The sequence below is a fragment of the Megalobrama amblycephala genome, linkage group LG15, assembly GCF_018812025.1.
Source record: "Megalobrama amblycephala isolate DHTTF-2021 linkage group LG15, ASM1881202v1, whole genome shotgun sequence".
Taxonomy (NCBI): domain Eukaryota; kingdom Metazoa; phylum Chordata; class Actinopteri; order Cypriniformes; family Xenocyprididae; genus Megalobrama; species Megalobrama amblycephala.
The window spans coordinates 25,437,673-25,462,940 of NC_063058.1; the positions used below are offsets into that span (position 1 = coordinate 25,437,673).

The window sequence follows — 25,268 nt, forward strand, 5'->3', positions numbered from 1 at the left end:
TGAGGAGAGTGTGTATGCAGATGCACCGCCGGCCTATCAGTGGTAAACTCAGTGGCTACTGGCAATTGTATAGTGAATTCCCGCGACAAGTCGGTAGCCATATTTTTGGACCTTCCGGCCCGCCATATGCTGCTGCCAATATATTCACAGACATTGCAGTGAGCATTAGTGATGCGCGGGTCGTCTCATAACCCGCGGACCCCGCGGGTAAACCTTTGGCGTTACGAAAGGCCGTGTGTCCACCAAAGCGTTTTTAGCCAGCTGAAAACGCTAGGCGCTCTGCTTAAAACGCCTAGCTGTGAGCGCTTGAGAGCGCTTCTGCAGCGCAGCGTTTTTTTCCGTTGAGACGCTTAGTTGCTATGATACGGAATATCATGGCACTGTTACTTATAACTGATTTTGCAGGTAATTTGTTTCAGACTTAAAATGTTCACACAATGTGAAATTACTTTGCTATGTATTTTCGGAGAGCAGTAATATTAAATTCTCATCCATTTTGTTCCGTTCTCTGTTTGTTGATGTTGTTGTACAGCAAGAATGTTGTGACGGTTGGCCGGTGTAGTATTTGTCCCGCCCCTCCTCCACTCTGATTGGACGGCTGGCTAAAAAGTGACAGTGATGAGCGCAGCGTTTTCCTCAAAGTTGAACATTCTTCAACTCGAGGCGACCAGTAAAAAACGCCGAGCTCTCAGCGCTTGAGCGTGAAAAAGACGCTCAGCGGCTCGTTACGCTCCTGGCATTTAAAAAACGCGGCGCTCCTATTGAAAACAATTGAAAAAGTACGCTAGCAGCTGGAAAAAACGCTTAGGTGGACACACGGCCTTAGGGTTCATATTCATAATCGTATGTTGTTGCCAGTTTACAGGGGATGTTTCCAAGCACTTTCAGGTTGAAATAAAGGCTGTTTTAATTTATATTACAATGCCTAGTATGTCTATTAAATGGTCGCGGGTGCGGGTCGGGCGGGTTGTAAAAATAGATACAGTGGTGCGGGGCGGGCTGGGGCGGGCAAATAATTTCATAAAAGCGGGACCCGCGGGTTGGAAAAAAAGCCGACCCGCGCATCACTAGTGAGCATGTAAGACATGCTGCTGCACATGACATGTAACATACATGAAATACCCCAACATAGCAAATCTATACAGGTGGAGCTGGGGAAGATGGAGGGTTTCTGAAAGTACGCTGCAGACTTCCAACAGCAACACTACCGTTATTTGAATGTTGAGACGCAGCTCATTGGCCACTGATGCAACAGAAACCATTCAGCTGCGCTATAGATGATGATGCGATCGCTACCAAATTGAGTTAAAAAACCTGCAAATGACCACAAATTACAATCTAGATACTTGTTTCAACATACAATTATTTGTGTTGCATGCTATATAGTATGTACATACAATATGAAATGGGATGCAGGTCTCATTGGAGACTTACTGAAAGATGAGCTCATAAGTTAGAATGTAGGCATCACTGTAGACATACAGCAGATGATCTCTGGGGTCATAGTTTAGAAACTCAATATTAGTCTGCATCTTCTTAATGTGAATTCTCAAATCATATCGCTCTTCATTGGTTTTGGTATCATAAGAGTAAAAAATCTCTTCTCTTTCTTTATCCAGGTAACGAGTAGCATAAAGCACACCACACACCATGAAGGTGTTTGTGACGGTCTTTTTGTAAAGAGAAGTGGACCATGTTTGGTTCAAAGCAGGCGGGTTGCTAGTCTCAACTTTACTGATAACCACATTTCCAAAGTTGCTTGTGGACGCGTATATAACATAGACGCTTGATTCATCTGTGGCAAAATCCATATCTGTATAACTGTATGTGGTGCCGAGATGTGCGAAAGGAAACTTGTTGTTGTAACCTGCATCTTTAGGTAAAGCCACAGTACTGACAGCACGAGTCTTCATGTTGAACTGACAGACAGAGTATGTGTTGTAACAGTTATAGTAGAGCGCATTGCCGTACATGACCATGTTTGGCCCCTGAATTGTGTTTGTTGTGGGGTTGGAGCTTGATATATATGTATCTGATGGTCCTATACCTACTAAAAGAGTACTCAATGTATTGTACTGGCGGACATAGTGGCCATACACATTACTACTTGACAACACCACCAGCCAGTACTTTTTCTCCTCTCCTGGAGCCGGCTTTGCATCTCGACCCCAAGCACCGTAAGGATAGGAGGTGCCATATACCGTTAGGGAATACGTTTTAGGTCCTGATACACTGACCATACGGCCCAGACCACAGCGATCTAAAAACAGAAGAAAACTGTGTAATGTTCAACTGGAAAATTTCTGTGATTAATTAAAAAAATATGGAATATTTTTATGGAATATTGCAGTGTTTATTATACATAATTTATCCAGAAAAGACTATCGCAACTTCCACTTCATGTCGACTTTAAGGGACTATAGGGTCTTTAGCGTACCTGAGGAAACTGTTGGAGGAGGTGCTGTAGTCTTGAGCTCTTTTTTGCACTCTTCCAATTTCTTCTTGATCTGGATCTCTCTATATTTTTTAATCGTTTGCATTTTATCAAACTTCTCCAACTTCACCATTGAGTCATTCATAGCTGAAAGCTATAAAAGGTGAAAAATAAGAATTTAGGCAATTAAAAATGAGTAATGAAATAATATTTTAAAAAACTGCAGAAATGTCCCATCATTTATCATCCATTAGCATTTAAATAATATTAATGTCAGTGGTCACTTTCTTTTACATAATTATCCGACCTCTATTTGAAAATCTCATGGTAACACTTTACAAGAAGTTTTTGTTTGTTAACATTAGTTAACATTGACTGAACAATGCTTCTACAGCATTTATTATTCTTAATGTTAACATATATAGTAATACATTATCAAAATCAAAAGTTGTATTTGTCGACATTAGTTAATGCACTGTGAACTAACATAAACAATGAACAATTATATTTTTACTAACATTAAGAAAGATTAATAAATCCTTTAAAAATATATATTGTTCATGTTAGCAAACCAAACCTTATTGTTTTTTTTATTATTATTATTTATGAGATTGTTTATGTATATCTACTTAAGCTATATTTCTGTTTTTTACATTTATAATTAAAATTACTTATTATTTTAGTGTTTTTTCTTAGGAAGAAAGTACTTTACATTGCAGCAGATTTGTACTTTTTTGTACCTGATCTGCAGTCTGTACACTGAGATGCTGGTAATTTTGGGTGGTCCTGTTGAGTTTGTCGACGAGGTCCTGAATCTCGGAAATCTCTAACTCAATGATGCGCAGAGACACGGCCCCATAAATATTCCTGTTATCCTCCTTTTCTAGCATGACCACGTTGTCCTCTAGTTGCTTGATGCGTTGTTGTAGACCCAGCACAAGCCTGTCTAATTCTGTCATCTGCAGATATTTACATTTAAATTATTCATGTAATTTGATTTAATTTACTTAAATGATTTAAAATCCAATTGAATGAAATATATTAAGAGGAGAAAAGGTGTAATTTAAAAATCTTTTTTTTTACCTTTTCCAAAGTGATGGTCTTGATGCATTGTAAAGCAGTGGTCTCTACTTCCGTTAGTTCATTCTTAGGAAAAGGAGGGTCTACATTTTTTAGATCACACACACATTCTTTCCCTCTCGCTGACTGTAAAGACCAAATACATTATAAGAATAAAAACTCTATGAAACAATAAATGCACTCTTTACAATATATTAGTGTTTTGAGAATTAGGTCAATAATAATTAATTGTAAAGTGACTTTATTTTTCTTACCTGAGAGAAACTTAGATGAATGATAATCAAAATGAATACATTAGACTGACTCATCTCTAAACGAAAGGAACCTTAAATCCTCAGAATAAACAACTTTGTGTGGCAGCAGCAGAGTTTTAAAGCCATATCGTTATGGTGAAATAATAAAAGTGAGAGAGGCATCTTCATTTCTTTGGGTGAAGCTGCTCATCTGTCGCAACAGAGCTTGCTTTTCATTTTTAACCCTTTTCTCACTGTCTAAATGATGCTGAAACAAACTAATGGTGACTTGAAGATTTGTTTGAATTTCTTAATTTCAAAGATTGTCACATAGATCTTTTATAGGTGTACAAAAGTTTAAAAAATGTGTTTAAAATGAATGTGAAACATGATAAATGATGAAATAAGAGAGGATGTGTTGTCTTATCTCTGTGGACACCTTTGGTAGGTCCATGAGTAGAGTAAAATTGTAATGATTACAGCTGTGATAACATGAATTGGCAAAAAATGTTTGCCTCACAATTTCACCACAGTGTTGCTTTATACAGCAGCGTTTGCAACATCTAGCGTTTGTGTGCAGGTTAAAGTAGGCCTACACACACACAGAGAGACAAATTATTATATAACAATATATAATATAACAATCATAATATTAATGTTAAAATTTATCATATTAAACACACACGAAATAAATATTCGAAATACACGAAATGATAATACCCTGCTATTATTGTTAAAAGAAGTAATCGTAGACACCTGGGTATTAAAAAGCTAATTTCAGCTAATATCTGCTTGGGAAACATCACTCACCTTCACAACCACCTTCACAGGAAAACAACTTTTAACAAAGAGTTTAACTGAAATGACAGCATTGCATACAGACAACAGAGGGCAGTGTGCACACAATGGCTTATTATAACCAGGGGTGGAAATGGAGGTAACGCAGGGGGACGGCATCCCAGGAGTGAATTTCGAGGGCGTTCCAGTTCAAATTGGTTCGATTTTTTTATAGAAATGAAGGGATTTATGTATTTATTCATTCAACAGCCTACAAAACCGATTCAGCGCAAAAACATAGCTCAATAAAATTGCATGATTAACCCTTTGACGCGTACGATCACACCGGTGTGGTCTTGACTGGTTCTTGTAAAGTCCACACTAGTGGCTTAGTAACTACTTAATATCACAAATATGCTGTGTTTTCAACCACACTGTAATAAATTGCTGTAAAAATTACAGCAATATTTTACAGCCGATGGCTGTATTTTAATAATACAGCATATTGCTGTAAATTGCAATGAATTCCGGGGGTGTGGCGGTTTGAATCAAATTTACAGAATATTGCTGTAAATTTCAAATATACAGAGGCATTATGGGATCTTCAACGGTCGAGGTTCGGGTAGCGGCAAGAGGAGTGATTTACAACTGTGGTAAGTGACTTATTATTTCATTTCATATGTATGTATCTACATTCGCGATTCATATTGGTAACCCCGGATTGACGCATCCTCCGTCCGCGGGGCGCGAAGCAGACTGGCGCGGGGTTTTCCACAGCGCGGTCGCGGTAGGATCTCACACATTCCCCGGCGCTTTAGCATAGCAGCTATGGGCCGAAAATTAATAATTAGAAAGTTGGAATTCACGAAAACTTCGTATTCATCAGCACACTTGGTCGTGATTATTTTATGGCATAAATCACATTTGAACATGCAGACAGTCATCTGTTAACACGGGCCGAAACGAAAAAGCCTCACGACGCGATCAGGCCACTCACGGAGGATGTGTCACACAAAATGGTGCTGCTTCATGCTGTTAACATAACCAATGTGATGTATTTGTGGACATTTGCTAACTTAAGGTAATGCAAACACTTTAACATCTCTGTTTGATATAAGTTTACCTTATATAGTTAATTTATTACCATTACCAAAACCAAATCATTTTTAACTTGAAATGAAATGTGCTTTTTACAGATATGAACAAACTGATCATCCTGTACTTGTCTTTTAGATATACATTATCTATTGAGTATCTGTTGAATTGCCTTTAACACAACTACAACTAACTAGTTGTTTCTCAACTAGATTAGACATTTATTTTTTAGGGTGAATGTTTTAGACGTCTCTCTATTTGACACCGGCAAACAAATTAGTTAAATAAGGTGTTTTGATTAGTGGGACATCTAAAACTTTCTGGGAGGTAAGTATTCAGGACTGGAGTTGTAGGCTAATACTGCTCTATCACATGGTATAATTTCAAAAACATGATTACATGCCTCAAAAGCTAAAACTGAATTCCTGACCCTTTAGGCACTTTGTAGGTATTTATCTGGAGAGAGGAACAAAGACGAAATGAAAAGTGCCATCTAAAACAACAGGCCAGACAGTTCAGAAGAAACGGGTTGCGTTCAGCCACTCCTCTGTGCAAAGTGATGGATTTTCAGTGGAATTTCTGAAATGTAAGAAATACACACACACACCAAGATCTATTTTTCCTTTTATTATATACTTTTATTATTCTATATCTGTATCTGACTGTATCTGTCATCCCTCTTTCAGTCTCTGAAAATATTATGTTTTGTAATATATCTAATGTATTGTCCTCTTTGTTCCTTTCAATATTTCTAGCCTCTCTTTGAATCCTGGAACATCATCTGGAGCAGAATTGTTCTTTTTTGATCGCAAGTTTGTTGGACTTGTTTGGCCATGTTGGTCTGTTCATGAAGTGATAAAAGTGATGTGGGTTTTAAGAAATGTTTTTATATGACCCTGTTGGTCAAGTTATAGTTATCATTGTATTTCTTTGTGTGAAGGGCCATGATGGCCAATAAGTAATTTAAAAACATTTTCATGACAAAATTTTGTCCATTTCAAAAATAAAATGATTTTCTAAATAAAAAAATTAATTCAAAATAATACACTTTTTATGGCTTTTTTAATGTAAATTTGAAAGATATATATATTACATTTTGACCTGTTTTTCAAGATTAAGAAGCATCATTTTTTTTGGGGGGGGGGGGGGGGTGAATTAAGTTATGCATTATACAACACTTTATGCAGTTAAAATTTGTTTAAAGCTTATACAGTTAATAGTCATTAAGTGAGCAATAGGGAAAATATATTGTATACTGCATTTTACATATTCTACTTGACTAAACTACTTGAATGCGTGTATTTGCTATTTAAAGAAGTATGTTAAATGCAGTATACAATATATTTTTTTGTAAAAATGCAGTATACAAAATATATAAATTGCTGTAAATTTTACAGTAAAATACTGGCAGCAGGGTTGCCAGCCAGTTACTGTAATTTTTACAGTAGTGTTTCTGTAATTTAATTTACAGAATTTTACTGTATTCTCGATTACAGTAAAATTCTGTAAATTAAATTACAGTAACACTACTGTAAATATTACAGTAACTGGCTGGCAACCCTGCTGCCAGTATTTTACTGTAAAATTTACAGTAATTTTTTAACAGTGCACATAATGTTTATTTTAGGTTTCAGACGTTTAAATACACATAAGTACAAAAAAAACCAAACAATACATCTAGAGTTTGTAAAATACACACTGATGTCTACAGAAGCGACAATAACAATTCTTTCTATTATAATTAGACAACACGTTTATTCATATTTTAACTTTCAATGACTTTTCAGATGTATTTAAATATAAAATGTATTATATAATATGCTAACAAACAGGCCTATTTCATGTTTCCTCCAACAACATTTTCTTAATTATCAAGCAAGCACATGAAAGGTCAATGAACAACATTTATGAATTGTGTGTGGCACAAACATGATCATTCAACAGAATCTTTGCTTGGAGAAAATTACCTGTTTGATTTTGGCCAAATTAAAGATACATTGTCTAAGAATTTGCAAATTGAACAGGTCACAAGCATTTTAAATACATCTGTCCTCAGGTTAAAGTTATATTTTTTAAGAAATCCTTTGGCTTATATTAAAAAAAGCTGATCTTCTGTTGTAGAATCACAGTGCTGCTGTAGTCAATAATGTAAATCTAACTCAGAGATTGGGCTCTAAATGAGTTCAATGATTCAGATCAAATGTAAAAAAAATAATAACCTACACCACATGATCATCTTTTCTCTTTGCTTGTCTGAGTGTTATAACTCAGTTACAGACAAACAAAATATAATATTCAGTATAAAATATAACATTAAACAATCAAGGGCCAAGACCTCAACTAAAACAAACCCTGACCTCGATGATGGTAACTTAAAAATTAGATTTTTCTCCTTTGTTGATTCTGCTTGTTATCATCAGGTGTCTTCAATAATGGTCAATCATCACTCAATTAATCACTTAATTTTCTCATTAACTTTAACGCTGTTTCAGCTGGTTGGAATAAAAATATGGCAGGACTTTTACTTTCTGACCCCTGGACTTTCCACCTCTGGTGAAAACTGGCAGAACGGTAAGTTATTGAACTAATATTCATTTTCATGGTATCCCACATGCAAAAAAGGAAGGAATAAAATAATCATTTAAGTGTTTTTTTTTTGTTTTTTATTATTATTATGATCTATTTACCATGTAGCAGTTCTTTGCAATAAGTATAAATAGTAATTAAATGCTATTTATTTTTTATACTGGCAGATACATACTTGCAACTCAGTATTGTTGTACATTAAAAGGATGCAATAATAACAGAGTGTAAATGATTTTATCATTATTAAACACTTGTTAGGCAATTAACATAATTTTTTATTGAAAATCAATGCCTTTCTGATGTTATATGTGATGGGAAAAGGGAGAGTAGTGAGTTCGACAGAAAGCAGATTTGAACCCAGGCAATCATGTCACAAGTTACTTCATCGTGCTCAACACACTACTCCACTGAAGCCATTCAGTAAGTGTGTTGATTTTTAACCTTGTATGACATTGCTGGGCAGGGCTTCTGTAAATTCACACTTAGTAATAGACACTCCGAATAATCTTGGAGAGAAATCAAACAGATCTCTTGAGAGATTTAATGTCTTCTTTTATCTTCAGTTGATTTCATCCATAGCTGTGGCTGGAAGTCAGTTTTAGTTTGTGTTTCTCTGATCTTCAGTGATTCTGCTTGTTAACAGCAGGTGTTCATTACTAATGCTCAATCATCACTTAATTATACAATTATTATCCAATTATCATGCTGGAAATTATAATTTTCTATAACTCATTCAGTTTGAGTTCTGTTTCAGTTATTGTGTCCACATAACTTTCGGTAATATTTGAGTGCAATGAACTCAATTTTATTTAGTACATATCACTGTTAGGTTTTACAGTGCAGCACTCGAGACACGCTTGCTGTCAATGGTCTGGATGTGCTTCTGTACCCATGAATCAGCAGGATTGGCGCACACCTGACGGCCCTTTGTGGTCTTGAACCTGTGAAGTGAATTTCAATATATCACTTGAACATATTCCGTTGCTCAAAAGTTCAAAACCCACTTTAACCTTAAATTCACATTGTACATTTATTTTTTTTATTATTATAAACATTATATTATTACATTCTTATGTAATATTTCTCCTCCCACATGTAAACACAGATATATTGTTGTTACACTTACAGCACGGCTTCTTTGGGGCACTGCGGGCTTGTCATGCTGTAATCGGCCACTAGTTTGATTGGCAGAGGACGGTCAGTAAAGGAGAAACAGCATCTTTGTGATTCAACACGCATTCCTGTATTACCATATTTGAAACAACATGAGGGTGAATAAATGATGACAGAGTTGGTATTTAATTTATGGTGACAACAAATAAAAATGCCAATAAACAACCTAAAAAAAAAAAAAAAAAACATTTATCACAAATTTGTTCATTCATGCACAAAAAATAAGACAAAAGTTTTCAAGATCATAATTAGTATCTATATTTTCAAATCACCAAATGCAACACTAAATTGCAAAAAGTAAAACTAAGATTTTCTGTCATAAATTATCTAATGAAAAGAGCACTCACCGCTCACCAGCACAGAACAGAAGAGCACCAGGAATATCAGAGACACCAGGCATTTCATTCTTCAAGATGTTTCTTCACAATGACAGAATAACTCAAAAAGATGTTCTTTAGAGCTTCACAGGTCCTGCTCAGGAGGTTGAGAAAACAGATAAAAATTTACTGAGAAAATGAAGAAGCACATCTGCTATCACAGATTTTCTGATGCTGTGATTATTTAAAATGTTTAGTTTGGTTTCTGTTAAACAGTTACTTCTCAAAAGCATGAATAAAATATTATTTAACAACATTTACCTCAGCATCCTTTTTCACTAATCAGTCAAATTTAGAATAATCAGTTAAAAAAATAATCACTTTCTATTTCTTACACACCTCATTACAATCACTTTACATTTAGGCAGTGTTTCTGGCTTTATTTAAAGTAGAAAAAAGCACAACAACTAGTTTTTAATCATTAAACGGTGGAAAAACACCCAGTTTAAAAAAGCTCACTGATGGAAACAATTGTTCTAGGCCAGGCGCGATCACAGAGTGACCTTTTTATTAGAAGCAACAATTCTACATAGTTCGTTAGCATTAGCAAATATTATATGTAGCACTACTATTCAATGTGATCGCTGGAGCTTCCATAGAATCACTTTTGTCATTTTAGAAAACGCGAACATTAGGACTCAAGAACACAGATTATTGGATTATCTTAAAAATGCCACGGTTTACATTCTTTATAGTCAGTCAAAGTATCATTCTACTTTAAATGGTTTCTTTTTTAGTTTCCCGTATTTTACCTACCTTTAAGAAGAGGAAAAATTAAGATGCAGAAATGGCGTCCGATCGGTCACCGCTCCTCGGATGGCATGAGTAAGCTGGCGCAGTGTTGCCAACTATTTTCAAAGGAAAGTAGCTAAAGCCTTCCCAAAAGGGCGCTAAAGGTCGCTAGATGGCGTCATACGTTAATTAGCATATTCCTGACATCATCACGTCGTCCCGTTATTCTGCCTGCCTGTTTTTTCTCTCCTAATCCATGCTCACATAGTACTGAATTTTGATATAAGTTAACCCATATCGCACATACATGCATATTTAAATTAAGCACAGGCTAATGCTAGCCTACATTCTGCAAATGTACAGTACAGTCCAAAAGTTTGGAACCACTAAGATTTTTAATGTTTTTAAAAGAAGTTTCATCTGCTCACCAAGGCTACATTTATTTAATTAAAAATACAGTAAAAACAGTAATATTGTGAAATATTATTACAATTTAAAATAACTGTGTACTATTTAAATATATTTGACAAAGTATTTTTTAAGCATCATTAAAGAATTTTCAGCATCATTACTCCAGTCTTCAGTGTCACATGATCCTTCAGAAATCATTCTAATATGCTGATCTGCTGCTCAAGAAACATTTAATGTGTACAATTGTACAAAATATTTGTGTACAATATTTGTTTTCAGGATTATTTGATGAATAGAAAGTTCAAAAGAACAGTGTTTATCTGAAATCTAATCTTTTGTAACATTATAAATGTCTTTACTGCCACTTTTGATTGATTTAATGCATCCTTGCTGAATAAAAGTATTAATTTCTTTAATTTCTTTTCAAAAAAATAAAAATAAAAATTCTTACTGACCCCAAACTTTTGAACGGTAGTGTATAATGCTACAGAAGCTTTGTATTTCAGATAAATGCTGTTCTTTTGAACTTTCTATTCATCAAGGAATCCTGAAAAAAAAGTACACAACTGTTTTCAACATTGAAAATAATCATAAATGTTTATTGAGCAGCAGATCAGCATATTAGAATGATTTCTGAAGGATCATGTGACACTGAAGACTGGAGTAACGATGCTGAAAATTCGGCTTTGCATCACAGGAATAAATTACTTTGTCAAATATATTTAAATAGTACACAGTTATTTTAAATTGTAATAATATTTCACAATATTACTGTTTTTTACTGTATTTTTAATTAAATAAATGTAGCCTTGGTGAGCAGACGAAACTTCTTTTAAAAACATTAAAAATCTTAGTGGTTCCAAACTTTTGGACTGTACTGTATATATATAAAATTCATGTGTAAAACAAAACATTACATTGTTTAAAGACAAAAAATAGGATTGGCTGAAAAAAAATTGGATTTTTATCCTATTATTTAATTACAGTAAAGCAACACAATGATGAAAGTAGTCTTTGGTATCTGTTTCTCTTTTTCTCTCTGTGAATTTTAAAAACATTTCCCGTTTCAGATTATACATCAGATTATTGTAAAATTAATGTTTTTTTTTTTAAATTCTGTAGCTTCCTCATGCCTCTGCCCTAACAGAATATCTGATATATAAATAAAAGTGAATGACTATCCTATGCTTTTAACCTTTGAATTGACTGACATCTTTCTGAGATTTTTCCAGGAAATAAAACCCTGAAACTTGTTTGACTTGTTCCAAACCTTGTTCTTGGCCTCATTCACTGACTGTGGCTGTAGAGAAAAACATATTTTTACCAGCTTGAGAACAGCATGATATTTTTTGTTTTTCTGTGTATGCTGTCATTTCCAACAGCTGTTTTTACAGGTAGGATTTGCTTTTAAATCACATGTAATACAGCTAATTCTATATTTTAAATAGGCCTATGTACAGTAACTTACTGTAACTGAAAATTAATTTTGTTACTGTTTCTCACAGGTTCTCACTCCTTGCGGCTCCTTGTAACTTACATTAAAAGAGAGGCGCCACTTCCTGAATTTAGTGCTGTATATTTGTTGGATGACATTATAGTTGGATATTATGATTCAGAGATGAGAAGCTACATTCCAAGGGGAAATACTACAAATGAAGACGAGGAGGCTGATCGTGCAAATTATATCATAAGGGAATTTCGCGAAAACTACATGAAAACATATGCAAAAAGGTTTGGGAACAAAACTGAAGGCAAGTTCAACTGGAAAACATACAAGTCACACTGAGACAAATTTTGCAATGCTTGCAGTGTTATAATTTCTTAAATCAAGAGATCAGACATCAAAGTTATACATTTTAAAATTAAAATTTTGGTGGTTATTTGTTCAGAATATTCTTTATCCTAACAGGTCCTGCTGTTTATCAGATGATGAGGATGTGTGAAGTATCAGACAATGATAAACCTGGGCAATTGATCCATAAGTTTGCTTTTGACAGCTCCATTACAGACGAAGCTCGTTATTTTGACGACATATTAACATATCAAGGCATAGAAATGCCATCAACACTACTTCTAGAGATATACAAATGGCGGCAAGTAAATATATGTTACCCAATCTGCACAACGAATCTCATGAGCTATCTTAAAAAGAGAGGAACTCGAGTAAACAGAAGAGGTAAGCACTGTCTTTCTCCTGTCCTTCACCACTGTAAGAAAAGCAACTGCATTTTATACGGCTTAGGGGTGTGTGTTAGGCCTGGGCAAAAAAAACGACATTGAACATAATATCTGATTGATGTTAATCAGAGTAGTTTAGTTTAGTTGTTGTTTATTTGTAGTTTTATTATTTGTTCTTTTTTATTAATGATTGTTTACTTATCTTAAATAATCTTTGAAATTTATATTAGTAAGTAGTTTAAGCTGTGGTATTGAAAATGGAGTCAAGAATGGTTAAATGGTGTCATAACTTTAATACAATACAAGGATACATTGGTCAAAAACAACAAAAACAATAACTATTCTTTTATTACTTTTTTGTGGTGGGGCCAGTGAAAATTTAATAATTGAATTAACCCTTTGATGTGTACGATCACACCGGTGTGATTAGAACGTTCAGTGCATTACGTGATCAACTGCCAAATTCAAATGTGCGTGTGCGCTTTAACTGGCGCTAAACCAGAGACGGACACGCGCAGCGCTTTTCATGTATCACATATGCAGTGTTTTCAACCAAATAATGTTCATTTCAGGTTTCAGACATTTAAATACACATGAGTACTAACAAAACAATATATTTAGAGTTTGTAAAATACACAATGATGTCTATAGAAGCGGAAATAACAACCCTTTCCATTATAACTTGACAACACGTTTAATTCATATCAGATACACATTGTGAAAGTAACTTAAAAGATTACTCTATTCTTCCCCAGTTCACCGGCACACTTACTTTAACGTATTTCGGGAGAAGTGGATAAATTCACGGGTTGTAAATCCAACAGATCCGATTCTCTGCGCGGTGCAAACTAACATGGCGGCGCCCATCGCTCATTTGGCTCAACTAACGCGATCGTTATAAAGGTGTTTAAACAGCAAAACACATCCACTTGCACATATTTGGCAATCAGAATATTAGATATTTCATGCTATAGTTAACACATTTGTGAATATTTTGAATAAAAAAGGAAAACTTAAATGAAAGCAGATCATCATTCATACAGTGCTGCGGTGTGTCACATAACAAGCAATGACGCGTCACCATGGAAACCATAAAGTGATACATTCTAAATAACGGTCGCCTTAAAAAACTCACGCTGGGGGGGTCAGCCAGAATATTTGAAACTTACGTGCGAAAGGGTTAATTGAACTGAATCAAGAAACAAACTGAGATCTTGTGAATCAGAATCGAATAGAATCGGGACATATGAATCGATACCCAGCCCTAGTGTGTGTAGACTCAGAAACAGGGGAGAGCTGGATCCAAATGCATTTGAAGAGGTTTATTAATAAAATGACAAAAATGCACATAGCCAAGTACTAAACCCAAAACAGAATAAAGCAACTAGAACAGAACTGTGTCAACACCCACATAACCTGAGTTATGTGGGAGTTATGTGGGTGGGAAAACACATGGGTTTAAATACACAAAATAACAAGGGGCTGACAAGGGACAGGTGAAGGTGATTCGTAGTTAGGGAAACAAAAGAGGGTAACTATAGAAACATACAAACTAATTATTACTTGTAAGAGTTAAAAAATGCCTACAGAAACAGTCTAAATTTCTTCAGTGTCCTAATTTTAAGTCTACTGTAGAATATTAAATTATATCATTTACTATATAAAGGAGAATATTCCCATATTCATTATTCATGTCTTCCACAGTGAAACCGCGAGTCAGACTCATTCAGAAAGCAAACCCAGATTCTGGAGGGTTTCGTGTGAGTTGTTTGGCGACAGGATTTTACCCTCGTCACATCAACCTGACCCTGTTCAGAGATGGACAGCCTGTATCTGATCATGAGATCACTGGAGGAGATCTGCTGCCCAATGGTGACGGGACGTACCAGATGAGGAAGAGTCTGGAGATCAGTGCAGACAAACACAAATACACCTGCTCTGCCACACACCTCAGTCTGGACAACAAACTGGACGTCACTTTGGGTAATAATGAGGTCATACAGAAAACATTGCCAATTAAAGTCAGTCTCTCAGTCTGTGGTTCATGTTTCAGAGTATGATCACGGGGAACCTTTTAAATCAGTGATTCCTTCAGTTCTGATGGTTTTGACTCTGGTGATGGTGTTTGGAATTGCAGTTGCTATAACTGCATGGAAAAGACGACATAAAGGTACAAGAAGAAAATAACGAGTCTAGTATAGCAACTTAAAAATTGTTCACAGCGAAATATGAGTTTGAAACAACATTTTGAGTTCACTTTTGAGTTAACTATTCATTTAAGAGAAATCCAAAATAAATATTTGAAATGTATTGTCATTAACAATAATTCTTTTTCAATTCTTTTGCTGTTTAGACTCCTTTAAAAATGGTTATTCTACTCCCTCATGTAAGTAATTTTTTTTGTTAGTAATAATACTGTATGTTCTGATTGTCTTTACATTAGTTGTAAAATGTATCTTTTGTCATACAGGACACATTGTGGTCGGCACAAACAATGTTTATCCTCGTTTCACGTGAAACTGTTGTTAATCTAGAATGGCTCTTTTACCTTGAGTTGTTTTATTTGTGGTTTTTGAGCATGAGAGAATGTTACAAAACCAGTTTATGGCATCTTATCTGTTTGTGCTAAAAACACCACTGAGTAAGATTGGTCGTACTGCAATAACTTCCTTGAACCTGTGTAAGAGCATCCAATGTTAGGAAACATTTGAGTAGAAATAAATAACTCAAGCCCAGACAATACAGAGACCAAAACTGTTCACCGAAGCATTACTATAAGCGTTAGTATCTCTCATGTGGCATGAAAGGCACAATGTACAGTGGGTACGGAAAGTATTCAGACCCCCTTAAATTTTTCACTCTTTGTTATATTGCAGCCATTTGCTAAAATCATTTAAGTTAATTTTTTTCCTCATTAATGTACACACAGCACCCCATATTGACAGAAAAACACAGAATTGTTGACATTTTTGCAGATTTATTAAAAAAGAAAAACTGAAGTATCACATGGTCCTAAGTATTCAGACCCTTTGCTGTGACACTCATATATTTAACTCAGGTGCTGTCCATTTCTTCTGATCATCCTTGAGATGGTTCTACACCTTCATTTGAGTCCAGCTGTGTTTGATTATACTGATTGGACTTGATTAGGAAAGCCACACACCTGTCTATATAAGACCTACAGCTCACAGTGCATGTCAGAGCAAATGAGAATCATGAGGTCAAAGGAACTGCCTGAAGAGCTCAGAGACAGAATTGTGGCAAGGCACAGGCCTAGGTTAAAAAAAAATTTCTGCTGCACTTAAGGTTCCTAAGAGCACAGTGGCCTCCATAATCCTTAAATGGAAGACATTGGGGATGACCAGAACCCTTCCTAGAGCTGGCCGTCCGGCCAAACTGAGCTATCGGGGGAGAAGAGCCTTGGTGAGAGAGGTAAAGAAGAACCCAAAGATCACTGTGGCTGAGCTCCAGAGATGCAGTCGGGAGATGGGAGAAAGTTGTAGAAAGTCAACCATCACTGCAGCCCTCCACCAGTCGGGGCTTTATGGCAGAGTGGCCCGACGGAAGCCTCTCCTCAGTGCAAGACACATGAAAGCCCGCATGGAGTTTGCCAAGATGGTGAGAAATAAGATTCTCTGGTCTGATGAGACCAAGATAGAACTTTTTGGCCTTAATTCTAAGCGGTATGTGTGGAGAATACCAGGCATTGTTCATCACCTGTCCAATACAGTCCCAACAGTGAAGGATGGTGGTGGCAGCATCATGCTGTGGGGGTGTTTTTCAGCTGCAGGGACAGGACTTGACTTAAACCCAATTGAGCATCTCTGGAGAGACCTAAAAATGGCTGTCCATTCTGTCCAACGTTTACCATCCAACCTGACAGAACTGGAGAGGATCTGCAAGGAGGAATGGCAGAGGATCCCCAAATCCAGGTGTGAAAAACTTGTTGCATCTTTCCCAAAAAGACTCATGGCTGTATTAGATCAAAAGGGTGCTTCTACTAAATACTGAGCAAAGGGTCTGAATACTGAGGACCATGTGATATTTCAGTTTTTCTTTTTTAATAAATCTGCAAAAATGTCAACAATTCTGTGTTTTTCTGTCAATATGGGGTGCTGTGTGTACATTAATGAGGAAAAAATGAACTTAAATGATTTTAGAAAATGGCTGCAATATAACAAAGAGTGAAAAATTTAAGGGGGTCTGAATACTTTCTGTACCCACTGTATATTCGTGGCAAAACTGATGCTTGCCATATGACTCTGGTGATGCTTGTACGAAATTGGACACATGGGCTGTGTCTGAAATTGCCCCCCCCATACCCTTAAATAGGGCACTATTGAGGTGACAGCCATTTGTAGTAGTGTTCAAAACCATATGTTATCATGTGCACTCGTTCAATCCCACAATGCACTGCAACAACAAGTGTACAACCGATGTACGCTAACGACTAGAGAATACCCATAATGCATTGTGAGAGTTGCATGCCGAATGAAGAAGATTGCACCCGTATCCATCCATCATTTTTCCAAACCGCTAGTCTAATGTGGCTACAACTTAATATCATACAGGTATAAACTCATTTTTAATTAATTATTAAATTGTTTAATTTAGGTTTATACTTGCTAGATTACATGGCAGAGTTCAAAATAAATATTTTCATTACTACTGGAGGAGTTTGCTAAGATTCAAATAATTATTAAACAACAAGAACAAACTATGCAAAAGCGGCAGCCCTTCCAGCGCACTCAGTGTCTGGATTCATTTACTCATTTTCATTCACTCCTTCAAGTGGATTATATTATTGGAGTAATGTAGGGAATAGTGAATGAGCGATTTTGAACACAGCTATGGGGTTTTCTTTCCCGTCCGTGTGAACATGTTGCATTTACTTCCCTATTCCATAATCCAATGCAAGGATGATCAAATCTCAGGTTCAGTTCCATTTTAAATTTGTATTTTCTCTTTAATGTGGTGTGTTATCAATATCCACATCTTAAAACACTTTATGACTTGATTATCTGTCAGAACATGTTCACATATCTGCGTACCACTTTTATAGCCTGTTAGATTTATTGTTGTATTAATATTAAATTATTATGCTAATTGTGTTTTTCAAATATTGCTGATGTCCTGGATTTTGGTTACTAACTAAAGACTTCCAAATTTAATAGGCTATGTAAAATTCATTCTAAGGAACATTCACTAAACATTATATTTCATTTTCAGCATCTGAAAAAATCTGTGGAAACCAACATGGATGAGTGAAACATCTTCAAACAATGGACAAAACACATTATACTGAAAAACTGTCAGATTTTTTTTTTCTCCTAGAGAAACTATACACTTTTTTCCACTACCAGTATTGTTCATTGATGCTACACAACTCCCGCTATAATTCATAATTGATCATTAAAAGTTCTATGTCTGTGGGTTGCATAGTAACTGTTGATTCCAAAAAGAACTTAATGGAACACCTATCAGTTGTTTGAAGTCACCATGAAATAAAATGTCTTCTTTTCATTTATTTTTTTTACAGAATCTTGCAGTGTTTATTCTAAATGATTTATACAACATATCACCATGCGATATTCTATGTATGTCTCAGTGGTGGGACTAATGCTGTGTTCACGTCATGTCGTAATTTACCGTACTTACGAGATGACAACATGTTCTACTCAGAGCCAGAGGTATTTATTCATGTCCTCGGACTCAAATCAACTGAACACCAATATGATTCTACAGCGGTCAAGTCGGAGCTCTCTCATTTTCTTGTCCTCTTACCTCCATATATAGTAGTGTTTATAAGTGCAGTGCTGTTTTGTGTACAGCAGTAAACAAGAAAACACTAGAGTGAATTTGCATTCTTATAAAGTCCGTCTGCTGTTTTTGTTTTGTGCAGGTGTCTTCAAGCATAATTATAGCATAATTTCACAAAACAAAAGTCAGAGCATTCTGGTTTTGCTTTAAATCTCGAAATTATACAATCTAATAATAATAATAATAATAATAAATAGTTTGCATCATGATTAAAATGTAGTAAGATGTAATCATTGACACCTCAAACTCCAGCCTGAGTATAGAAAAGCTAATTTGAAATACCTGCTTTGGACACTTCACTCAGTTTCAAAACCACCTTCACAGGTAAGACAACTTTTAACAAAATATTGAACTGAAATGACAGCACTGCATAAAAACAACAGAGGGCAGCATAAGCACACAATAGGTTATTACATAACCCATGTGGCTACACATCCATACAGTATATGAACATTTAAATAAAGCATGATGCTAGCCTATGTTCTGCAAATGTGTGTAGTTGTTTGTATGCAAACCAGTAAACCAGAATTAATATCTTCACACCAATCTTTATTTCAAGAATCAAAATGTGGGATACACATTTAAATGATTTTTAATTACAAAACCATGTCAAATATGTAAAGTCATTACATTTATTGGCCACATAAAATACATTATACAGTATAGTTCATTGAACTTCCTGAAACATGGTTTCATATGTCACAATGTAGGCATCACTGTAGACATAGAGCAAATGATCTCTGGGGTTATAATTCATATACTTAATATTAGGCTGCATCTTCTTAATATTAATTTTCAAATCATATCGCTCTTCATTGGTTTTGGTGTCATAAGTGTAAAAGATCTCTTCTATTTCTTTATCCAGGTAACGAGTAGCATAAAGCACACCACACACCATGAAGGTGTTTGTGACGGTCTTTTTGTGAAGAGAAGTGGTCCATGTTTGGCTCAAAACAGGCGGGTTGCTAGTCTCAACTTTACTGATAACCACATTTCCAAAGTTGCTTGTGGACGCGTATATAACATAGACGCCTGATTCATCTGTGGCAAAATCCATATCTGTATAGACATATGTGGTGCCGAGGTGTGCGAAAGGAAACTTGTTGTTGTAACCTGCATCATTAGGTAAAGCCACAGTACTGACAGCACGAGTCGTCATGTTGAACTGACAGACGGAGTATGTGTTGTAACAGTTATAGTAGAGCGCATTGCCGTACATGACCATGTTTGGACCCTGAATTGTGTTTGTTGTGGGGTTGGAGCTTGATATATATGTATCTGTTGGTCCTATACCTAATATAAGAGTACTCAATGTACCGTACTGGCGGATAAAGTTGCCATGTACATTACTGCTTGACAACACCACCAGCCAGTACTTGTTCTCTTCTCCTGGAGCAGGATTTGCATCTCGACCCCAAGCACCGTAAACATAAGAAGTTCCATACACAGTGAGGGAATATGTTCTAGGTCCTGATACACTGACCATACGGCCCAGACCACAGCGACCTGAAAATAAAGCAAAAATGTAAGTCTAATACATTAGCACAGGGGTGTCCAATCCTGTTTTTGGAGGGCCAATGTCCTGCAGAGTTTAGCTCAAACACTTGCCTGTAAGTCTGAAGACCTTCGCTGCATTCAAAAATCACATTCATGTATAGTAGGTAGGTACTACATTTGGTTTGCAACTGTTAAAAAAAGTACATTCTATATAGCATGAATGTGTGTTGTATGAAGGAAATTTGGACGCACTACATCTGCCATGTTGTTACTGTCACCTTCTAGCATCAGTTGCGTCACTTCACTGCCATTCATAAATCCTTTCCGGTGGTCTCACGGGATAGTAAAGTGTCCATCGAATGCAAACTTCAGAATCTCGGCAGAAGTAGTGAGTCATCTGAGTTGTTTTCACCCAGCGTTTTTCGAATACTATGTATTCGGACATACTACTCTGTTGGCATATTGTTTAGCATACTATATAGTAGGGTTGTCAAAAGTACCGTCTTTGATACCAAGTTAGTACACAGTAAAATCCCCAGAGTTAAATCAACTCTGCTTAGAGAACATATGGTCCCTCTCTAAATAGTGTTAAAATAACACTGAAGCAGAGTTAAAGTTAATGAGATAATTAAGCAATTAATAAGGCTGTGACTGAAGTCAGCTGTAGTTCTTGTGTTTCTCTTTTCTTCAGTGATTCTGCTTGTTAACAGCAGGTGTTCATCACTAATGCACAATCATCACTTAATTATTGCTTAATTATCTCATTAACTTTAACTCTGCTTCGATGTTATTTTAACACTATTTAGAGAGGGACCATATGTACTCTGAGCAGAGTTGATTTAACTCTGGAGATTTTGCTGTGTACTGAAATTTAAAAATTGTAACGATACCAGCATTTCCCCCTAGCATTTTAAGCACTGTTGAGTGAAATATTAAAGGGATAGTTCACCCAAAAATTAAAATTTTATGTTTATCTGCTTATCCCCAGGGCATCCAAGATGTAGGTGACTTTGTTTCTTCAGTAGAACACAAATGATGATTTTTAACTCCAACCATTGCAGTCTGTCAGCAGTATAATGCATGTCAATGGGAACTTTGTCTCTAAGAGTAAAAAAAAAAACATGCACAGACAAATCCAAATTAAACCCTGCGGCTCGTGACGACACATTGATGTCCTAAGACACGAAACGAACGGTTTGTGCGAGAAACCGAACTGTATTTATATCATTTTTTACCTCTAATACACCACTATTTCCAACTGCCTTGAGGCAGATGACGTTTTGATGTAATAAAACCATGTTTTTAGTGGTTTACTTCCATTTGTATAACAACTGTTGTACTACAGGCATCATGTTTAAACTACACCAGAGACACGATCGTTTCGTGTCTTAGGACATCAATGTGTCGTCACGAGCCGCAGGGTTTAATTTGGATTTGTCTGTGCATGTTTTTTTTTACTCTTATAGACGAAGTTCCCATTGACATGCATTAAACGGCTGACAGACTGCAATGGTTGGAGTTAAAAATCATAATTTGTGTTCTACTGAAGAAACAAAGTCACCTACATCTTGGATGCCCTGGGTGTAAGCAGATAAACATCACATTTTCATTTTTGGGTGAACTATCCCTTTAAACACCTCTGATTGGCTATTGTATTCACACACTCAACAGATACATCTGTGATTGGCTACAATGATCAATGCCTCAAAAACATGTTGTAAATAGACATTTGTGACACTCTTCACTCAGAGATTACACAGACACACACGGGAGTATTTGAAACAGGCGTCTATTAGCAGATCCCTAATATGTCTGCTGATAGACGGATCCGCTGATAAGACTCCTGCTTTCAAACACTTCCGTGCGTGTCTGTGTAATCGCTGAGTGAAGAGCATCACAAATGTCTATTTATAATATGTTTTTGAAGCGTTGATCATTGTACAGACGTATCTGTTGAGTGTGTGAACACAACGGCCAATCAGAGTTGTTTAAGAATCCTATCAACAGCACTAGGGGGAAATACTGGTATCGTCACATTTTTAAAATTTCAGTACTGACTTGGTACTGAAGTCTGTACTTTTTACAACCCTAATACATGGTAGGGAAGTATTCAATTTCACAGTGCTTAATTAGCTGGTTCATGTGTGTTTAATTAGGGTTGAAGCTAAACTCTGCAGTATAGTGGCCCTCCAGGAGCAGGTTTGGATTGAACACTTTAGCTGTGGCTATAATAGTTTATACGTGCCTGGGGAAAGTGTAGGAGCTGGTGTTGTACTATTGAGCGCATCTTTGCACCATTCCAGGTCCCTCTTAATACGCTGGTTCTCACGCTGTTTCAACATCACCTGCGTGTGGTCAAACTTCTCAAGCTCCTCCATCGTGTCCTCCATATCCTGAAGCTGTAGGAATGAAGGGTTAAATAAGCACAAAATTCACAAAATGTCCCAGTGAAATAATATTGAGTAATTGCAGACCCGAAAAGTATTAAAAAAGGCAAATAGGCAAATAATAAATTATTTAAACATCTCTGTTTAATATGTTTTTGATTAATATTATTTTTTTTCTTGGCATGACATAAAGCACTGCAGAAAATAATAAAACAATAAATAAATAAAAAGAGGAAATTAAACTTTTAAACATTTAAATACACTGTAAATTCAATGTTTTAATTTATTTTAAATAAACATTTACATTTAATTCAATTAAATATTTAATTTAATGTTATATATTTAAAAAATGATCATGTTCTACGATACCTAACATAACTATGAAATGACATTTTTATAATTTGATCTTTTTATTTGTCTTATAAATGCAAATATACGTGACAGTTAATTTTACTCAATTAGCAATTAACACATTACATAAAATTGTTATAGAAATGTAAAAGTTCTGTGGTGTAGATAAATTCACCTCTGCAGAAGTCTGTTCACTGAGAAGCTGGTATTTGTTGGTGGTCCTGTTGAGTTTGTTCAGAAGGTCTTGAATCTCCACTAACTCTAATTCAATAATGCGTAAAGACACAGCTGCGTACAGATTTCCATTGTCTTCTTTTTCCAGCATGGACACATTGTCCAGAAGCTGCCAGATACGTTGTTGTAGACCCAACACAAGGCTGTTAATCTCTGTCATCTGTACACAGTTGAAGAGGAAACAATTTAGCTTCAATAACAGATTGTACAGAATTATACGGCAAACTGTAAAATGAGGTTTTTAACTTACATGACTGATTTGCAATCATAAACTCCTCAATACTATGTTTTGATATTTTTCTACCTTTTCTGAAGTGATGTTCCCATTGCATTGTGAAACAGTGAACTCAACGTTCAAGAGTTTATTCTCAGGGAAAGCAGGATCAGAACTTTGCAGCTCACACACACAGTCCTTCCCTCTCGCTGACTGTGGAGATGAAATAACAGGGCATAAGTAATTCCAACATACAAGCAAAATTACACTTCAAAAAAAAAAAAAAAAAAAGATGTATAACTAAATTTGATAAACACTTTTTAAAAAAATACTGTCAGAAACAATGTAAAATGTCAGTTAAATCTTACCTGTGACAAAATTAAAGGAATGATGACCATCAAAATGAACATGTTTGACTGACTCATGTTTAAGATAGAAAAGATTGCCATCCTGATAGCCTTGATTATAAAACGCAGTTCCCCTGACAGAAGCAGAGATTTAAAGCCAAAAACCCAGATTTGGTCAGTGAGCCGGCAGTGCTGACATGAGAAAAATGATGAAATAAGGAAGTTCATCACCTGATCCTGCAAATATTTTGAGATTGCAAAAGGGTTTGCTTAACTGATATATATATATATATATATATATATATATATATATATATATATATATATATATATATATATATATATATATATATACATACAGTTGCAAGAAAATGTATGTGAGTAAGATATTTTACATAAAAGATGTTTATATAGTCGACAAGAAAAAAAAATAGCAGAATTTATTCAAATGGCCCGGTCAAAAGTTTCTGAACCATTGCCTCTTAATACTTTGTGTGGTTACCTGGTTGATCTATGACTGTTTTTATGTTTTGTGATGGTTGTTCATGAGTCTTTTTTTTGTCCTGAGCAGTTAAACTGAGCTCTGTTCTTCAGAAAAATCCTCCAGCTCCTGCAGATTCATCAGTTTTCAAGCTTTTTTTTTTCATATTTGAACCCTTTCCAGCAGTGACTGTATGATTTTGGGATCCATTTTTCACACTGAGGACAATTGAGGGACTCTTAAAAAAAAGGTTCAAACATTCACTGATGTTCCAGAAAGAAACATGATGCATTAAGAGCCGGGGGGTGAAAACTTTTGAACGGGATGAAGCTGTCCAATTTTTTTTATTTTGTTGAAATATCTTTTTTTTTTTCATTTAGTACTTCCCTTCGGAAGCAAAAGAAGATATTTTCACATTTCCTGGAAGACAAATTAAGTACAATTTACCTCGATATTCAAATTCAAAAAGTTTTCACCTGAAAACTTTGAACCTTTTTTAATAGTTGTATTTGAGTCCCTCAATTGTCCTCAGTGTAAAAAGATGGAGCTCAAAATCATACAGTCACTGCTGGAAAGGGTTCAAATATGCAAAAAACAAAGCTTGAAAACTGATGAATCTGCAGGCCTGGTATTCAGACCCCCTTAAATTTTTCACTCTTTGTTATATTGCAGCCATTTGCTAAAATCATTTAAGTTAATTTTTTTCCTCATTAATGTACACACAGCACCCCATATTGACAGAAAAACACAGAATTGTTGACATTTTTGCAGATTTATTAAAAAAGAAAAACTGAAATATCACATGGTCCTAAGTATTCAGACCCTTTGCTGTGACACTCATATATTTAACTCAGGTGCTGT

General features: G+C 35.6%; 4 protein-coding genes across 5 annotated transcripts; 1 reads left to right on the plus strand and 3 right to left on the minus strand.

The window, feature by feature from the left end:
- Positions 1–736: 736 nt before the first annotated feature.
- LOC125247504 (olfactomedin-4-like) lies at positions 737–3,925 on the minus strand. Its single transcript, XM_048158839.1, has 5 exons — positions 3,769–3,925; positions 3,518–3,640; positions 3,175–3,393; positions 2,438–2,588; positions 737–2,260 (listed from the first exon to the last, which is right to left on the minus strand). Exons 1-5 carry the CDS (start codon positions 3,820–3,822, stop codon positions 1,431–1,433), a joined length of 1,377 nt encoding a protein of 458 aa, XP_048014796.1. The 5' UTR covers positions 3,823–3,925; the 3' UTR covers positions 737–1,430.
- A 4,534-nt stretch (positions 3,926–8,459) lies between these two features.
- On the minus strand, positions 8,460–10,666 carry LOC125247874 (C-C motif chemokine 18-like). 2 transcript variants are annotated; one of them, XM_048159402.1, is made up of 4 exons: positions 10,512–10,666; positions 9,733–9,849; positions 9,332–9,446; positions 8,460–9,146 (listed from the first exon to the last, which is right to left on the minus strand). In XM_048159402.1, exons 2-4 carry the CDS (start codon positions 9,776–9,778, stop codon positions 9,038–9,040), a joined length of 270 nt encoding a protein of 89 aa, XP_048015359.1. In that variant the 5' UTR covers positions 9,779–9,849; positions 10,512–10,666; the 3' UTR covers positions 8,460–9,037. The 2 variants fall into 2 exon arrangements, with proteins under 2 accessions (XP_048015359.1, XP_048015358.1); XM_048159401.1 differs by having other exon boundaries at positions 9,726–9,849.
- Positions 10,667–12,149: 1,483 nt separating this feature from the next.
- Positions 12,150–18,603, plus strand: LOC125247723 (major histocompatibility complex class I-related gene protein-like). The gene is made up of 7 exons (XM_048159173.1): positions 12,150–12,292; positions 12,404–12,649; positions 12,808–13,074; positions 14,781–15,059; positions 15,130–15,246; positions 15,430–15,462; positions 18,306–18,603. The coding sequence occupies exons 1-7, from the start codon at positions 12,238–12,240 to the stop codon at positions 18,338–18,340; spliced, it is 1,032 nt and encodes a 343-aa protein (XP_048015130.1). The 5' UTR covers positions 12,150–12,237; the 3' UTR covers positions 18,341–18,603.
- Positions 18,604–19,428: 825 nt separating this feature from the next.
- LOC125247722 (olfactomedin-4-like) lies at positions 19,429–24,149 on the minus strand. The gene is made up of 5 exons (XM_048159171.1): positions 23,948–24,149; positions 23,670–23,792; positions 23,307–23,525; positions 22,639–22,792; positions 19,429–20,402 (listed from the first exon to the last, which is right to left on the minus strand). The coding sequence occupies exons 1-5, from the start codon at positions 24,026–24,028 to the stop codon at positions 19,564–19,566; spliced, it is 1,416 nt and encodes a 471-aa protein (XP_048015128.1). The 5' UTR covers positions 24,029–24,149; the 3' UTR covers positions 19,429–19,563.
- Positions 24,150–25,268: the final 1,119 nt, after the last annotated feature.